Source organism: Verticillium dahliae, genomic scaffold, assembly GCF_000150675.1.
Source record: "Verticillium dahliae VdLs.17 supercont1.10 genomic scaffold, whole genome shotgun sequence".
NCBI lineage: Eukaryota > Fungi > Ascomycota > Sordariomycetes > Glomerellales > Plectosphaerellaceae > Verticillium > Verticillium dahliae.
In genome coordinates, this window is record NW_009276922.1 from 304517 (window position 1) to 318282 (window position 13766).

At 55.7% G+C, this 13766-nt stretch overlaps 4 protein-coding genes across 4 annotated transcripts; 2 read left to right on the forward strand and 2 right to left on the reverse strand.

Moving 5' to 3' along the window:
- Positions 1–53: 53 nt before the first annotated feature.
- Positions 54–2271, reverse strand: VDAG_05390 (uncharacterized protein; the record flags this gene model as incomplete). The annotated part of the gene is made up of 3 exons (XM_009652285.1): positions 54–1051; positions 1212–2074; positions 2168–2271. 3 exons carry the CDS (start codon positions 2269–2271, stop codon positions 54–56), a joined length of 1965 nt encoding a protein of 654 aa, XP_009650580.1.
- Positions 2272–2875: 604 nt separating this feature from the next.
- VDAG_05391 (malate dehydrogenase) lies at positions 2876–4035 on the forward strand (the record flags this gene model as incomplete). The annotated part of the gene is made up of 2 exons (XM_009652286.1): positions 2876–3045; positions 3123–4035. 2 exons carry the CDS (start codon positions 2876–2878, stop codon positions 4033–4035), a joined length of 1083 nt encoding a protein of 360 aa, XP_009650581.1.
- Positions 4036–6770: 2735 nt separating this feature from the next.
- VDAG_05392 (ankyrin repeat and SOCS box protein) lies at positions 6771–9727 on the forward strand (the record flags this gene model as incomplete). Its single annotated transcript, XM_009652287.1, has 2 exons — positions 6771–8898; positions 8943–9727. 2 exons carry the CDS (start codon positions 6771–6773, stop codon positions 9725–9727), a joined length of 2913 nt encoding a protein of 970 aa, XP_009650582.1.
- A 389-nt stretch (positions 9728–10116) lies between these two features.
- Positions 10117–11745, reverse strand: VDAG_05393 (ankyrin repeat domain-containing protein; the record flags this gene model as incomplete). The annotated part of the gene is made up of 1 exon (XM_009652288.1): positions 10117–11745. One exon carries the CDS (start codon positions 11743–11745, stop codon positions 10117–10119), a length of 1629 nt encoding a protein of 542 aa, XP_009650583.1.
- Between the last annotated feature and the right edge of the window lie 2021 nt (positions 11746–13766).

A 13766-nucleotide genomic window follows, 5' to 3' on the forward strand; every position in this document is an offset into this window, starting at 1 on the left:
GTCAACAGATTTGAATCTGAGTTTTCAATCTTGATCAATGTTTTTACTTTGTATTATGAAGTAGTCGGGTACGTAGGAATGAAGTCATCGAACAAGCTTCGCATAGCCGCGTCCAGATCACCAGGATCGCCCAAAAAACTGTCATCCCCAAAAAGTCCTTCTGCCGTTAACAGGTCCGAAAAGTTGCTCCCAAAGTCAGCATACCCTGGCATGACACTCGAGTCCATGGCCGAGAATGATGTCGTGCCGTTAGAGACGGAGTTGGGAGGTTCTGAGGGCGCGGCGGGCAACGAAGGCGCTTCAACAAATACCCCAGAGAGACTGCCATTTGTCCGTCTCGCCTCGGCTCTCCCGTCGCCGTCTTTGTTTCTCAGGGACGTAGCCAGTCCCCGACCAAGCTCCTCGAGTATGTCGCGACATCGCTTCGCGCCAGCCCAGTGCTCGCCAGTGGCGCCGAGAACGTTGAGGCCCTTGCTCAACTCGATGAGCAACGCGTCCGGCTTGGCGGCCCATGTCCTCGCAAGCTCAGATTCCGCCTTGATGCAGTACAAAAACGTGATACTGCTGAGGACGACGGAGTAAAATGATTGCCAACTGTGCAGGAGCTGATTGTCTCTGTACATCTGGCTGTACAGATTGAGGCTCTCCAGTGCGGCACCGTGGCAGAGAGTAAGAGACTGTGGCGAGGGGTTTGGAACGGCGGGACTCGGTCGAAGCAATACCATTTTTAAATCCAGATAGCGAGAACGACAGACTTTCGACATGAACCTTGTCGATACGTCTTGAAGAGCTTCGTCAATGGCCGAGGTGTCTGTGGACCATTGGTCAAGCTGATGCAGCATGTTCGTATGCCACTCGTTAATGTCCACGACAGCGGGATAGGCGTAACGTGGAGCGTCGCGAACGACGCTATTTGCGACGTATTTGATTTCGGAGTTTAGTTTCGTCAGTTTGAAAAGATGAATCGAAAAAGATAGTGCCGAAGTGGTGCTCGGCATGTTTCCAGAGCCCTGCCCTCCAGGGACGCCGAGGAGGTTTTCGTCAACGTCATCTGGAAGCTATCGACAGTCAGCATTTCCTACTTCTGGGGTTTACTCCTGTACACTTGGAAAGTCATACGCGAAGATCACAGGCCTCATCTCGCAGACCGATGGGTCTACCCATCATTGTCGCAATTTGCCTGTCTAGCATCATGACAACCCAGAACATACGGGTTCTGAGATGTTGTTGCAACTTTGTGATACCCGAGCTGGTTGTGATGTTGCGCTGCAGTCCGAGATCCAGCACGGCAGCGATGCATTGATAATTCAGATACCAGACATTGAGTCTCATGTTTGGGCAGTGTAGGGTGAAAATGAGCAGCAGGAGGAGGGACTGCAGCCCCTGCAGAGAATTGTCGATATTCAGGTAGTCAAAGTGTTCAAGCGCCGATAGACAGTAGGATTCCGCAGGGAGCCTGACTTTGTGTTGCTGTGAAATAATCGTGGCGCCTAGAGCTAACACCATGAAGATCTGGAATGACGAGGAGCTCCGGCTTATTGCTGGACTGTCGTAGGCCCTCGCGAGGTTTGCCATAAAGGTAGGTCGATGCAAGATAGGGTACTGAGGGTGCAGCATATCGAAATAAGCATTCGACAGAATCATCGCTTGTTCGATCGAAGGCAAGGGAAGCGGGCCTTGCAACGACTCGACCAACGCCAGGGGAAGTGCAGAGCCTCGCGGCGGCGATAGTCTCCCGGCGTTCAAGGACGTTGCCCCTCGACGACCTGGTGCTAGCATGAGTCTGGCCAGGAAATGGCCACTAGAGGGGCCAATGTATCGAGGATCTTGCGAGCTGTTTAACGAGACCAGTCCAATCTCATGGGACAGCAGACCATTTGTATGCGCGGGTTGCTCCGTAGGTCCTCTCGCCGGTAGATTGGATGGTTGCGTAACTGGCTCGGCAACAACTCCAGGAGTCGGCGACAACGCCTCGACACGAATTGTACTGTCTTGCCCATCAACAGCGTCAAAACCATTGTCCAGTGCTAGCTCTTGGAATAGATCGACATCCGGGCATCGGTCCTTGATTATACTTTCCAACCAGTTAATACGGCTCTTTAGCTTTGAGATCTGGCTAGATGGTCTGTTAAGAGGTGTTCCGAAATCCAGGTGCACGGCATCTTACGCTCGAGAATAGTCACTCATGCGAGTGCTGTCTCCCATGACACATTCTACAGAAGCTCGCTGGCAGCTCCCACAGCTCGGCGACTGTCCATCGCACTGCAACATGGCCGTGTCAGCTCGGCATCAGTCAAAAGTAGAAGCGGCACTCACCCGTATCTTACGGCGCTGACATCTCTCACAAGCAAGCCGAAGTCGAGCATTCCGTCGCGAGTCTTTGACAGACCGCCGCGGGCTGTCCGTGCCGGCCATGATCCAAGACTGACACCTGATGCCAGGATGTCGATGGAGCTGGATCAAGACAAGGGAGACATGGCGGGGGATCTCCGAAAAACATAAACCAAGCGGGAAAACTCCGTCAAAGAGACATGAGTCAAAACGGCACGTGTCCGTCTTGCCTGGTCGCACTCCGCACAGTACGGCGTCTTTCCGAATCGGTACGACCTCTCTCACAGCGCTCACTCGTTTCGACAGCCCTCTTCCGCGTCCATTCTTTTCCTACATATCCACCTTGCGCCTCAATCTACGGAGATAAAAGTGACAGTCCGATCTTCGCTTGTCAAGCCTGTCTCACTTGCAAACAACCCCCCCCCGCGCGAGCCAAGCAATACCCGCACAGACAGGTCAAACCCCCCCAGGTTCATCACATCACCACGGCCGACTGCCCGATTCGGCAACGAAGGTCCGTCACTGGCGGATCCGCAGAGACATCATGGCTGCCCAAGAAGAAGCCCCTGGATCCACCAAGATCTTTGTTGAAGCAAAAGAAGCCACTCGCTTCGTCGAAGCTATTCTGAGCGGAAACGGGGTGCCTGCCGAAAATGCCGCCATAGTCGCCAAATACCTCGTCGCCGCGGATTTGCGAGGCGTCGATACCCATGGGTAAGCGCTCCCATTGACACATGGCGCTCCGGGGGCCCCTTGAAGACGACGATCTCCCCTCGCTGACAGCATGGCAGGATCAACCGCATCCCATCATACATGGAGCGCATCCGACAGGGCGTCCTCAACCCAGCTGCGCAGCCCCAGCTGTGTCAAGTGACGCCTGTCGTGGCACACGTGGACGGCCAAAACGGCTTCGGTTTCGTCGCGGCCCACGCTGGCATGGCGGCGGCCATTGAGTCGGCTCGGGTCTATGGCATCGGCATGGCGAGCGTCGCGCACTCGAACCACTTTGGCATGAGCGCCTGGGTCGTCCAACAGGCGCTGGACGCCGACATGATGAGCCTCGTCTTCACCAACTCGAGCCCCGCGCTGCCCGTCTGGGGCGGCCGCAGCAAGCTCATGGGCGTCTCGCCCATCGCGTGCGGCGCCCCCGGCGGCGACAGGCCCTTCATCCTCGACATGGCGCCGTCCGTGGCGGCCCGGGGCAAGATTTACAAGGCCAAACGCAGGGGCGAGAAGATTCCGCTCGATTGGGCGCTCGACGCCGAGGGCAGGCCAACGGATGACCCCGAAGCCGCGCTTGGCGGCGTCATGCTGCCGATGGGAGGGCCCAAGGGATCGGCGCTGTCCATAATGATGGACGTCTTCTCGGGCGCCCTCTCAGGGTCTGCATTTGCAGGCGGTGTCACGAACCCCTACGATCCGTCCAGGCCGGCTGATGTTGGGCACTTTCTCATGGCTATCAAGCCTGACCTGTTCATGAGCCTCGAGGACTTCCGCGCCCGCATGCAGCACCTTTACGATCGGGTCGTCGGCTCTGAGAAGGCGGCTGGCGTGGAGAGAATCTATTTTCCGGGCGAAATCGAGCAGCTGACGCAAGAGGAGCGAGAGAAGACAGGCATTCCTTTTGTGGGTGCCGAGATTGAAGCATTGAACGAGGAGGCTGCGCGAGTGGGTGCCGAGCTCATGGTCACCAAACCATCATAGTGATCGGCGTCATGGCATTTCGCTTTTGCCGGCTGGACTCTTTCCGCATTTTTTTTTTCCTGCCATGGTAATTTCTAATATCTAGCAAGGTTAACCATTGGAGCTATGATGATGGGGCCGAAGTTCGCTTCGCATGTGCATGAAGGAACTTGCAATGGGCGAGCGTTTGGGGTTACATGGCGTCTGACGGTCAGATACACACATCCCCAGCCGTAGCCCGGAGGCTGTGAGCTAAACCAGATTCTCTAAGCTGCCGTGATTGACAGTTGGTCATGAGTCGGGGGAGGGTAGCATTGGCGCTGTGCTCGGTCGTTCGCGAGAACGGGCTTCACGCGAGAAGACGGCAAGTGAAGGGGCATCGTAGATCGCATGCAGATATGCCCAAGTGCCACAATTCGAGGTGTTCAGGGCCTGGCGAATGTCATGTTTGTGATGAACAGATCTTCCGAATAAGCAGCATGGGAAAAAAATCCCGAAGCGAGAAAAGAAAAACACCAGATGCATCCATGTTCATTATCGTTTGATCGACTGACACTCTACGTAAAGTACATGCCACATGAGCCACACGACCCGATCCGGTAATGAATTCCAATATTGGCTTGGTATGTGCAACCCTTCTCGCGCAAGGGCTTGGCTGACCCTCAACTCACCGAAAACTTGTCAAGATGCCGACACTGGGCCTATATGTGGGCTTCCAATGCGTGAGAAACCCGCAGCATTGCCACGGTTGACGCAACAGCGCCACCCGCCCGCGTCCAGACTTTGCTCATTGCCCGGCATCTGCAGAACACCACAAAGTCAATCGGCGCAAACACTGAGAGAACATCAGTGGAGTGGCCTTCGAGGGGCCTGGGCCACCAGGACTATGTTCCGACGCCGCGAATCTCGGCAACGGGGTCTGAGTTCAGGATCCCCCCTTGTGCCCTCGCAGTTCGTGTCTCTGCTTGACTTGTCTGTAGCTCTTGATTTGACAGAGTGTCGAATCTGAGCGCGGAGGTCATCCGCTTCATGGCGTTGAAAGATCGCTCACTCGGTCGCAACGTGGCTAGTGCAAGCCAGCCCAAGACGGGATGATCTAGCTCGGCCGTAAGAGGGCCCCACGATCTGACGTGTTCGGAATTGCTCCAGTCGTGGGGGCCTTGTTCAGCTCAGCTTTGTCACATCATCCTGGCTGGTACCCGTATCACCAACCACCAACGCGTTCGACCAGCCGGAGAGGCCAGCGAGTTAGGTTAGCTCCCGGGGAGTGGATGCCGCCGTGGCAGGATTTGGAAGTTTGGTGTCCCCTCTTGTTGTCCCAACCACCAGTGATGGGCTCATGTGGGGGTAGGTAGCTCTATATTCGACAAAGGGCGCGAGCGACTAGAACCGTACGGAGCTCCCGGCTGAGAGTAGGGTCGCCTCAGCTAGACCAGATCGCTGTTCCAGCACCTACGAGCCGCAGGCAAACATGCCCCTCTCTCTCTCCGGCGGTTCATCAGCGGGGCATTGTCGATGCAAGGCTCCGTTCTTCTCTCCCACGAACTCTGAGACCCCTGCATGCGCATCGGATCCTGGGGTGCATCTACTAAGCGAGAATGAAACCTTTGTAATCTTCCCGAACAGGGGCTATTCCTTGATGCTGCTGTAGCGACTGGGCCTACAGGGCCATAGGGCCACCAGCAGCCCGACATACATGTTACCTTGGGCATGACCATTTCCTGCACGTCCACGGACCCCTTGGAAGATCTACGGGTACTTTTTGATTCTCTGATGTGACGTTTAGAACAAGGAGGGGTTGCGGTCTGGTGTGGGTGGAGGGCCCAATTTCTCATCATCTGTCACACGTCCAGATCGATCACATTTCGAGGCTCCTCCACGGCAGTTACGAGTCGTCAGAGCCGGAGACAGACGTACGATGCCCCTCAGTCGCCGTTTGACCAAGTGGGCTTCCACGTGGAAGTGCTACGGGCGGTCTCCCAAGCCTGTGAGCCGAAGTTCCGACAGCCTGGTCTTTATTTTCAGCCCGTCCTCCGACCGCTGGCAAGTTAAAAAAGAACGCGACGAGTTGCGACGACTGACCCCCTTAGCGGCTCTTATCAAGCCAGGTATATCAGGACATGACTATTCAAGTGTCAAAGCGGGCATATGGCGTGGGCCAACAGGCAGGGTCTAAGGCTGTTAGATCGCCTAGTGTCAACGCTGAGAGGGCCAGGCATTCCTCTTCTTCCGGGTCTGTGCCTGGCGCTAGCCACGAGGGAATCATGTCCTACCGTCTTCTTCCACCCCCTGTCGCTGTGAATAGTATCTTACTAGCCAGGGATCTGTCAAAGGCCTCCTCACTAGCCTTGGCCAACGAGAAGACGGGCGAGAGAAAGAGAGGCTCCGGACATGTGCACGAGGATGTCCTTTCGGCGAGCGCGCCGCTTGGCTCATCTAGCTCATCATAGACCTTGCATTAGGTGTGACTATGATTCGTATTGTAGTAATCCTTCCCGAGTAAGCTAGGTCCAGGATCAGGTAACAGGCAAGCCCCCAAGCCTGTGTGGCCAGCCCTCTTCTGGGCGAAACATTGATAAACAAAAACATGGCTGCTCTTCCCCCGCGTGTGTCTGGATAATCGAACGGTTCCGACGCTCCTTCTCTTTGCTTTGATTTGTTTTTTCTCGGCTCTGGGAACCTTGCCGTTCCATCGTCGTGTCTCTTCCCGCCTACGACATCCCCCAGCTGCATCCTTGGTGGCGAACCTTTCCGTCATGGCTACTGTAGCGGCTGATCACTCTAGGGCTTCCAAGCCTAAGGACTCAGTCCTTGACCTTTGCACGAGGTCTACCCTTCTCGGCAACAACATCTCTGTTCGCATGCTGGAGTTTCTCACCACTGTCAAGCATCAACCACATGGATTCCGCGAGCTTGCTGAGAGCTTCCTCGATGTTTGTCGTCACCTCTGGTCCATCGAGGCCGGCCTGGCTGAGGCCAGTCGAACCAACCAAGAGTTTCCTTCCGACATGGTTCAGGAGCTCGATTCCAAGTTCCGCCAGACCAACCACGATTTCCAGGTCTTGGACCACATGATGTTCGAGTTTCTCGAATACGAAAAGAAGGGCGGTCTCGGCAAGATCCAGCGCAGCTGGCGCATGATGTTCGCCGACAAGGAGATCAGCAAGATGCGAGAGTCGCTGCGCAAGATCCGTGATGCCCTGAGGATGAGCGCCCTTGTGTTCCAGTGGTCTCTGGGCAACGGCAAGACAGATGAGTCTGTCGGCGGCGGCTATGCCAGCCTCGCCGAGGCTCTGGATCGCATGAAGAACAAGCAGGGGGCTGGCACCGTCCGCATCTCCAAGGCCAAGTCGTTCGAAGCTCAAACCGTCAACCATTCGCTCAAAGCGCTTCCATCACCGCAGCCACCTCTGCCTGCTCTACCGGCCCTGCCCTCTCTGTCACATGCACCTCATCTGCGCGCTCACTCTCCTTTCGAGAAGATTTCTGCGTCGGACTTTGTCCTGGCGGAGAACGATAGATCTTTGACACCGGAGGCTCGTCGACGTGCTTCGATCTCCAACAGGAGTCAGAAGAGCACCTCCGACCTCGGCGCCGCCGCCTATGGCATTGCACGCACAACGGATGCCAGGGGTATCGACAGGAGACATGTTGCACAGGACGATCTCACAATCTCCGAGGTTGGCCAGTATGACCTGCCCAGCAGGCCCGCCTACTCCAGCAGACTCGGTCGTGACGATGCGACCATCTCTGACCATGGGCACTACGAAGCTCCTCCCAGCCGCATCTCGGAGCGCCGCCTGCAGATCGGACTCGGCCGCGAACAGCATGATAGCGGCATGGCCCTCACCGTGGGTTCAAATGAAGATCCCCTGTACGACCTCCGCAGCATCGAAACCGGTAACACTTCACCCACAAAGGTCATCCGTCTCAAGGCTGACCCGATGAACATGCCTCGGTGGACACCCCGCCATAGCAATACTTCGACTACATCTCTCAAGTCGGCGTTGGCGGCTGCTGTTCATGCAAAGAACCACAAACTCGTGGAGCAGCTACTTGACCGCGGTGTCTCCCCCGAGACTGGTCCTGATGTTCACATTCTCGTAGATGCAGTGATCGCTCTTGATGCCGAGAGCGTGAGACTACTGCTTCTTTTCGGAGCCGACCCCAACACAGCCGACAAGGAGGGTGTGACACCCCTCTTCGCTGCTGTTGAGGTATCGGCTATTGAGATTGCCAGGACGCTGCTCAAATATGGCGCCGATGCGAACTTGTCTGCCGGCCCCGGACTGGAGTCGCCGCTCGCAACCGCAGTCATTGACCACAAGTACGAATTTGTTCAGCTTCTTTTAACCTATGGCGGCGACCCCAACCACATCATGGCCAACGGCAACACAGTACTCATCATCTCCATGAGCAAGAATACCCCCAAAAGGCTCGTCGACCTCATGCTCGACTACGGCTCAGACCCCAACGAGAAGAACCGTGAGGGTAAGACTGCGCTCTTTGAAGCCATCTTTGCTGCCCGTCCCGATCTCGTCACCGCATTACTCGACCATGGCGCGAACCCCAACCTCCCGGGTCCGAAGCATATGCTTTGGCCGGCATCGTATCAGCCAGAATGTCTCAAGCTGCTTCTCGCCCGTGGGGCCGATAGCAAGAAGGCCCCTGGAAGCATGGAGCTGGCGGTTAGCATTAACAACATCGAGTCGGTGCGCCTCCCTGCTCCGCCGCTGGTGTTGACCCCAATCTCCAAGAAAGACGGCATCTACACCCTCTGTGCACTGCCATTCGCGATAACCGCCACGATTATCCCTTGCGCTCCTCCTCGCCAAACAAAGGCCGATCCCAACCTGATTGGCGTCCGAGTACCCTGCTTTCAAAGTGCGTCACGCACTTCCGCACTCACTTCCTGCCGCCGCTCGTAGCCGCTGGCGCCACCCTGCACGAGCCCAGCGGCATCATCGAAACAGCCGTCCGCACGAACAACATGGAGGCGCTGCAGTGGCTCCTCGATCAGGGTGTTGACCCCAACGCGCGTTCCGAGGAGGGCCACACGCCGCTGACGACGGCCATTGCCGAGAACCGGCCCGAGGTGGTGGACGAGCTCATCGCGCACGGCGCCAACCCCAGCGTCCGGGGCCATGACTGGCCCATCTGCATGGCGGTGCGTCACCCGGCCATGCTCAAGAAGCTGCTGCCGTCCGTCTCGGACCCGCGCGCCTTCAAGGGTCTCGTCGAGCGTGCCGTTGTCGCCAACCAGCTCGAGAGCGTCAAGCTGCTGCTTGCCGCGGGCGTCAGCGTCGAGGACCGCAACGGTGGCGTCTTCTCGCCGCTGACGACGGCCATTCGCGAGGACAACAAGGAGATCACGCGCTACCTGCTCGAGGAGGGCGGTGCCGACATCAACGCACCCGGTGAGCACCTGCCCATCGTCAAGGCTGTGAGGCGGTGCCGTGGCGACGATACGGACATTATTGAGATGCTGCTCGCCAAGGGCGCCGATGTCAACAAGATCTATCGAGGCTGGAACGCCGTGATGCAGGCTGTCGAGAATGGCGACGCCAAGGTGCTGAGGCTCCTCGTCGAGCTTGGCGGCGGTGCCGACATGGATGCTCAGGATGAGGGCGGCCGTAACATTCTTGAGATCGCGGCAGGACGGGGCTGGGAGGATCCGGCCCGCGCTATCTTGGAGAAGTACCCAAGGGTTTGAAAAATGTGATGACATGCTTTCTGTTGGTCTCTTTGTTTTTCTTTTGTTGCGAAAGCGTGGATCGATGTGCCTGGGAAGATCGCGAATACCAATACCAGACAACGGGGCGGCATTTTGAAGAACTGAACCTTTGGGTTCAAGCCAGTACGTGTGTGACTTGGCAGTTGGAGTCTGAAAACATGAATACCAAAGATTTATCTATTTTTTTCCATCAATTGATAGAGCTTGCAGTCCGTATCCAACAAATGCTGGCAACTGGTTTGCGGGTTTCATACAGGCTGGTACATCGCTCTGTGACGAAACGCAGAAGTCGTCCCATTCTACAAAATAGGCAACCATCCATCATGGTCGATTGATTCCGCTCTGCCAACCGAGTAAATATTACCGGTTCATTTACCATCATCGCTGCCGTCTGGTTCCTGCCTGTTCCCCCTGTTCGGGTCGAAATAAGGTCTCAAGAGCTCGTAGGACCTCCCAAGGCGGTATGACTTGGCCCATTCCCATGGAGACTTAACTTCCTCGCCACCAGGAACATATTCATCCATAAGGAGGTTGAGGCACGCTTCCTCGCCCTCCTCGGCAGCAACACAAATGGCGTTCCTGATATGCTCTTGTCTGAGAGCGGCCGAGCTGAACTCGGCCTTCAAAAGGAGTGCCACGATGTCCTCGATGCCGCGCTCAGCAGCGATCACAAGTGGGCGGTCGTCGACCCAGGCATCAAGGTAAGCATCCGCCCCGTGATCTACAAGCGTCTTGATGAAATTGTAGCCATCCGTACCGACTCTGTCAAGTTTGCTTCGATTATGCAAGGCATTAAGAAGGGTCTTGTCATCTTGCCTGGGAGATAGCTGACGAGCGAGAAGAAGCTCAACCACGGCCACGTTATCATCCTCTGCTGCTCTGCCCATGATTGTGAGATTGTCAATCTCATCCCTGGCGCTCGGGTCCCCGCCAGCATCAAGCAACAGCGTCAAGGCTTCTATGTTTCCGTCCATGGCTATGAGGAGGAGAGGTGTCATGCCGTTGTCACCTCGAGCATTGACATCTGCGCCCCTCTCCAAAAGCAGAGAAATGGCTTGTTCGTGCCCTCTTTCAGCCGCAGCCATCAAAGGCGTCCACTGCATATTATCTCGGGAATTGGCGTTGGCGCCTTTGCCCAATAGAAGTGTGGCAATCTCGATATTGTTGTTAGCGGCTGCATGAGAAAGTGGCGTCCGTCCATCTTCGTCTGTAACATCGGCATTGACGCCATGCTCGAGGGTTCTTTTGACAACATCTTCACAGCCATCGGCTGCAGCCCGTGTGAGGGCTACTTCGTCTCCCAGATCTCCGTAGGGATCAACTATCTTGGCTCTCACGCCTGCCAGTGTGTCTGACAGAATCTGGGCTGCGACTTGCGGATCGTGAAGCGCCTCGTGATCCGCCAATCTGCGAGCAACGTCCTCGTGATTGTTCTCCAGTGCATGCGCCATCGGCGTCATTCCGTGGTCATCCGCAAGACTCGCCGTGGCGCCGTGGCGACACAGCAAGTCGACCATGCCATCATGACCGGCTTCTGCCGCAAGCGACAGCGCAGTCTGCCCGCGTCTCCAGTCGCGAATATCCGGGTCTGCTCCGCCATCCAGCAAAAGTTCCATCATGTCAATCTTGCCGTTGCGAGCGGCTACGATCAGAGGCGTGTCCCCGCTCATGTCAGGCGTGTCTGTGTCGGCGCCCGCCTCTAGCAGACGCCTCACGACAGACTTGTGGCCTCCTTTCGTCCCGGCGACAGCCACCGATAACGGCGTCTTTCCGCCGGCTGGTTCGGGCGTGTTGGAATCGGCGCCATGCGAGAGCAGCAGCTGCACGGTGGCGTCATGGCCTCCGAGAACAGCCCAGTACAGGGGCGTCCGTTGATATTCGTGGTCGCTGGCGTTCGCGTTTGTGCCCTTGTCGAGTTCTCGTTGCAGTTCGTCCGTGTTGCCAGATGCAGCGGCAGTGATGATGGTGTCCTCCCAGGGACAAAGCTCTGCTTCCATGGTGTGATGTTCTCGCAGCAGGCCTACTTTAACATTTCTCTTCGTGAAGGTTGAAATCATGAATAGGCTGGACCAAGATCGCGAGCTTAAATGAGTCCACCAGAGAGCAACTGCCGTTGCCCTGTCCCGATATTACTAAGCCGGGCAAGGAACAATCATCTTCGCACATTTCCTCGCTCTGTCGCGAAAGGGCTGTGTTCGCTAGTCAATCGTCGGATGATCGGAAGTCGGCTGATGCCCCACCACGACAAAGAATGCTCGGTGATCTCATCGGGAAAGCACCCAACGCTAGGATGCTCCCTACAACGCAATGCGCCCTTCTCTAATTACATCGTCGTTGAACTCTGATTCAGTTCTGGCGGGCTTCGGTGGGAGATGGATGACCTAGTCAAGGTCGAGGGCCCGGGGTCGTGACCCCTGACCCCTGCGCCTGGTAGTGCGATTCGCGACTCTGCCGATACAAACTCAAACGACTATACGTGTTGGTGCCTGGAGCTTTCATCACAGAATTTCAATGAAGAAGTCTACTCTTGCGACAGGCACCATTGTGAGGGGTTCATGACAGCCAGTTCTGTGTTTGGTTGACCATGTAGTGCATCCCTCGATAGACCAAACAGACTACGTGTTGCCTACGTTTTCTTTCTTGAACTGAGTAAGAGAATTCTCGAAGAGGCCGTCAGAGGCCGGAGCTATAACGAAATACAGTGATACTAAGACAGAATAGGGTTCTGGCTTGATTGTCGCTGATCAAGGAAACCATGGTACCTATTAGGGGGCATGGCGGTGAGCAAGACCTTGTCGATCCTGCATTTCATTCTAAGCTCGCTCCAAAAATCCCTTTACATACGTGTTGCCTCGATCGTTATATGCGTCCTGATGGCCGTTACCTAGGGGAGCTGCGACATTGTACAGTATCAAGGCAGCAGCGCCAAGGTGTATTCACTCCTGGGTAGGGCGATTTGGCTTCGACGTCATCTTTGCTGTCGGTCATGCCAGAGAGGGCAGGAAACACAGTTGCTATCCAAGTAGAGAAAAAAGAGGGACTGTGGATAATTCCTTGTGGGCTTTCAATCTCTATTATAATGTAGGAGAGCTCCTGGATGAAGTTGGAAGATAAGGTGCGGGTTGGTGACGGCCAGAGAAGCCAGGAGCGATAATGGAAGCTTTTAGTCTTCCGTGCAGATGGAATGGAGGCCTCGGGAGTAGGTTGTCAATACGAGACATGGTCATCCAGGGCACCGTAGGCCGCGAAGATGCCTGCGGCCTTTTATCCAGTGGCTATGAATGGAATGATTTATCATGTAGCATTTTGATGTTCTACACAACCAAAGATATGTCAACAGCTTGATTGTACTACAAGTATAAGCACTCAGAAGGTCACCTCGCAATTAGGAGTTGGTGACGATACTCCTAAATGAACGTGCATATTACACTGCACCACAACGGCAACGACACAAGAGACCAAGTCCGACGAACCTTTTCACGCCTTGTATAGAATGAGAAAATATATACGTAAAGCCAAGGCGTAGCAGCCCGGCAGTCCCAAAGTCCTCCAAGCCAACAGCCCGCCTCCAGTGAGTTGGCAGGGCGCGGCATCATGAAGCCAAACAACACCAGTCGATGGAACTAGGTATATACGACTGCCTCCAAGCATCTCCCCCAAACACCGTCGCCGTCTCACCAGCATCGCCGCACGCTCGAAAGCACGCCCTGGATCGATGACACGACAGCGAACCGCAAAACTCGACCATGTCCGAACCACAAGCAGCAACGTGTGAATTGCTCTATCGGATCAACTCCCTCCAAGCTCTCCCACCTCTCGTGCTTTCACTCGTGCTTTCACTCGTGCTCCCATCGTTCATTCATATGCACGTCGCATCCTTGACGTCTGCACCGCCTCCACCAACCCACTAACACTCCATAATCTATGCCATCTGGCGTCACGTTGAAGGGGCGAACCTTCTCAATCTCCCACACACCACAGAACGCGCAACAGTCACCCGCAACAGAAAAGTCTAACA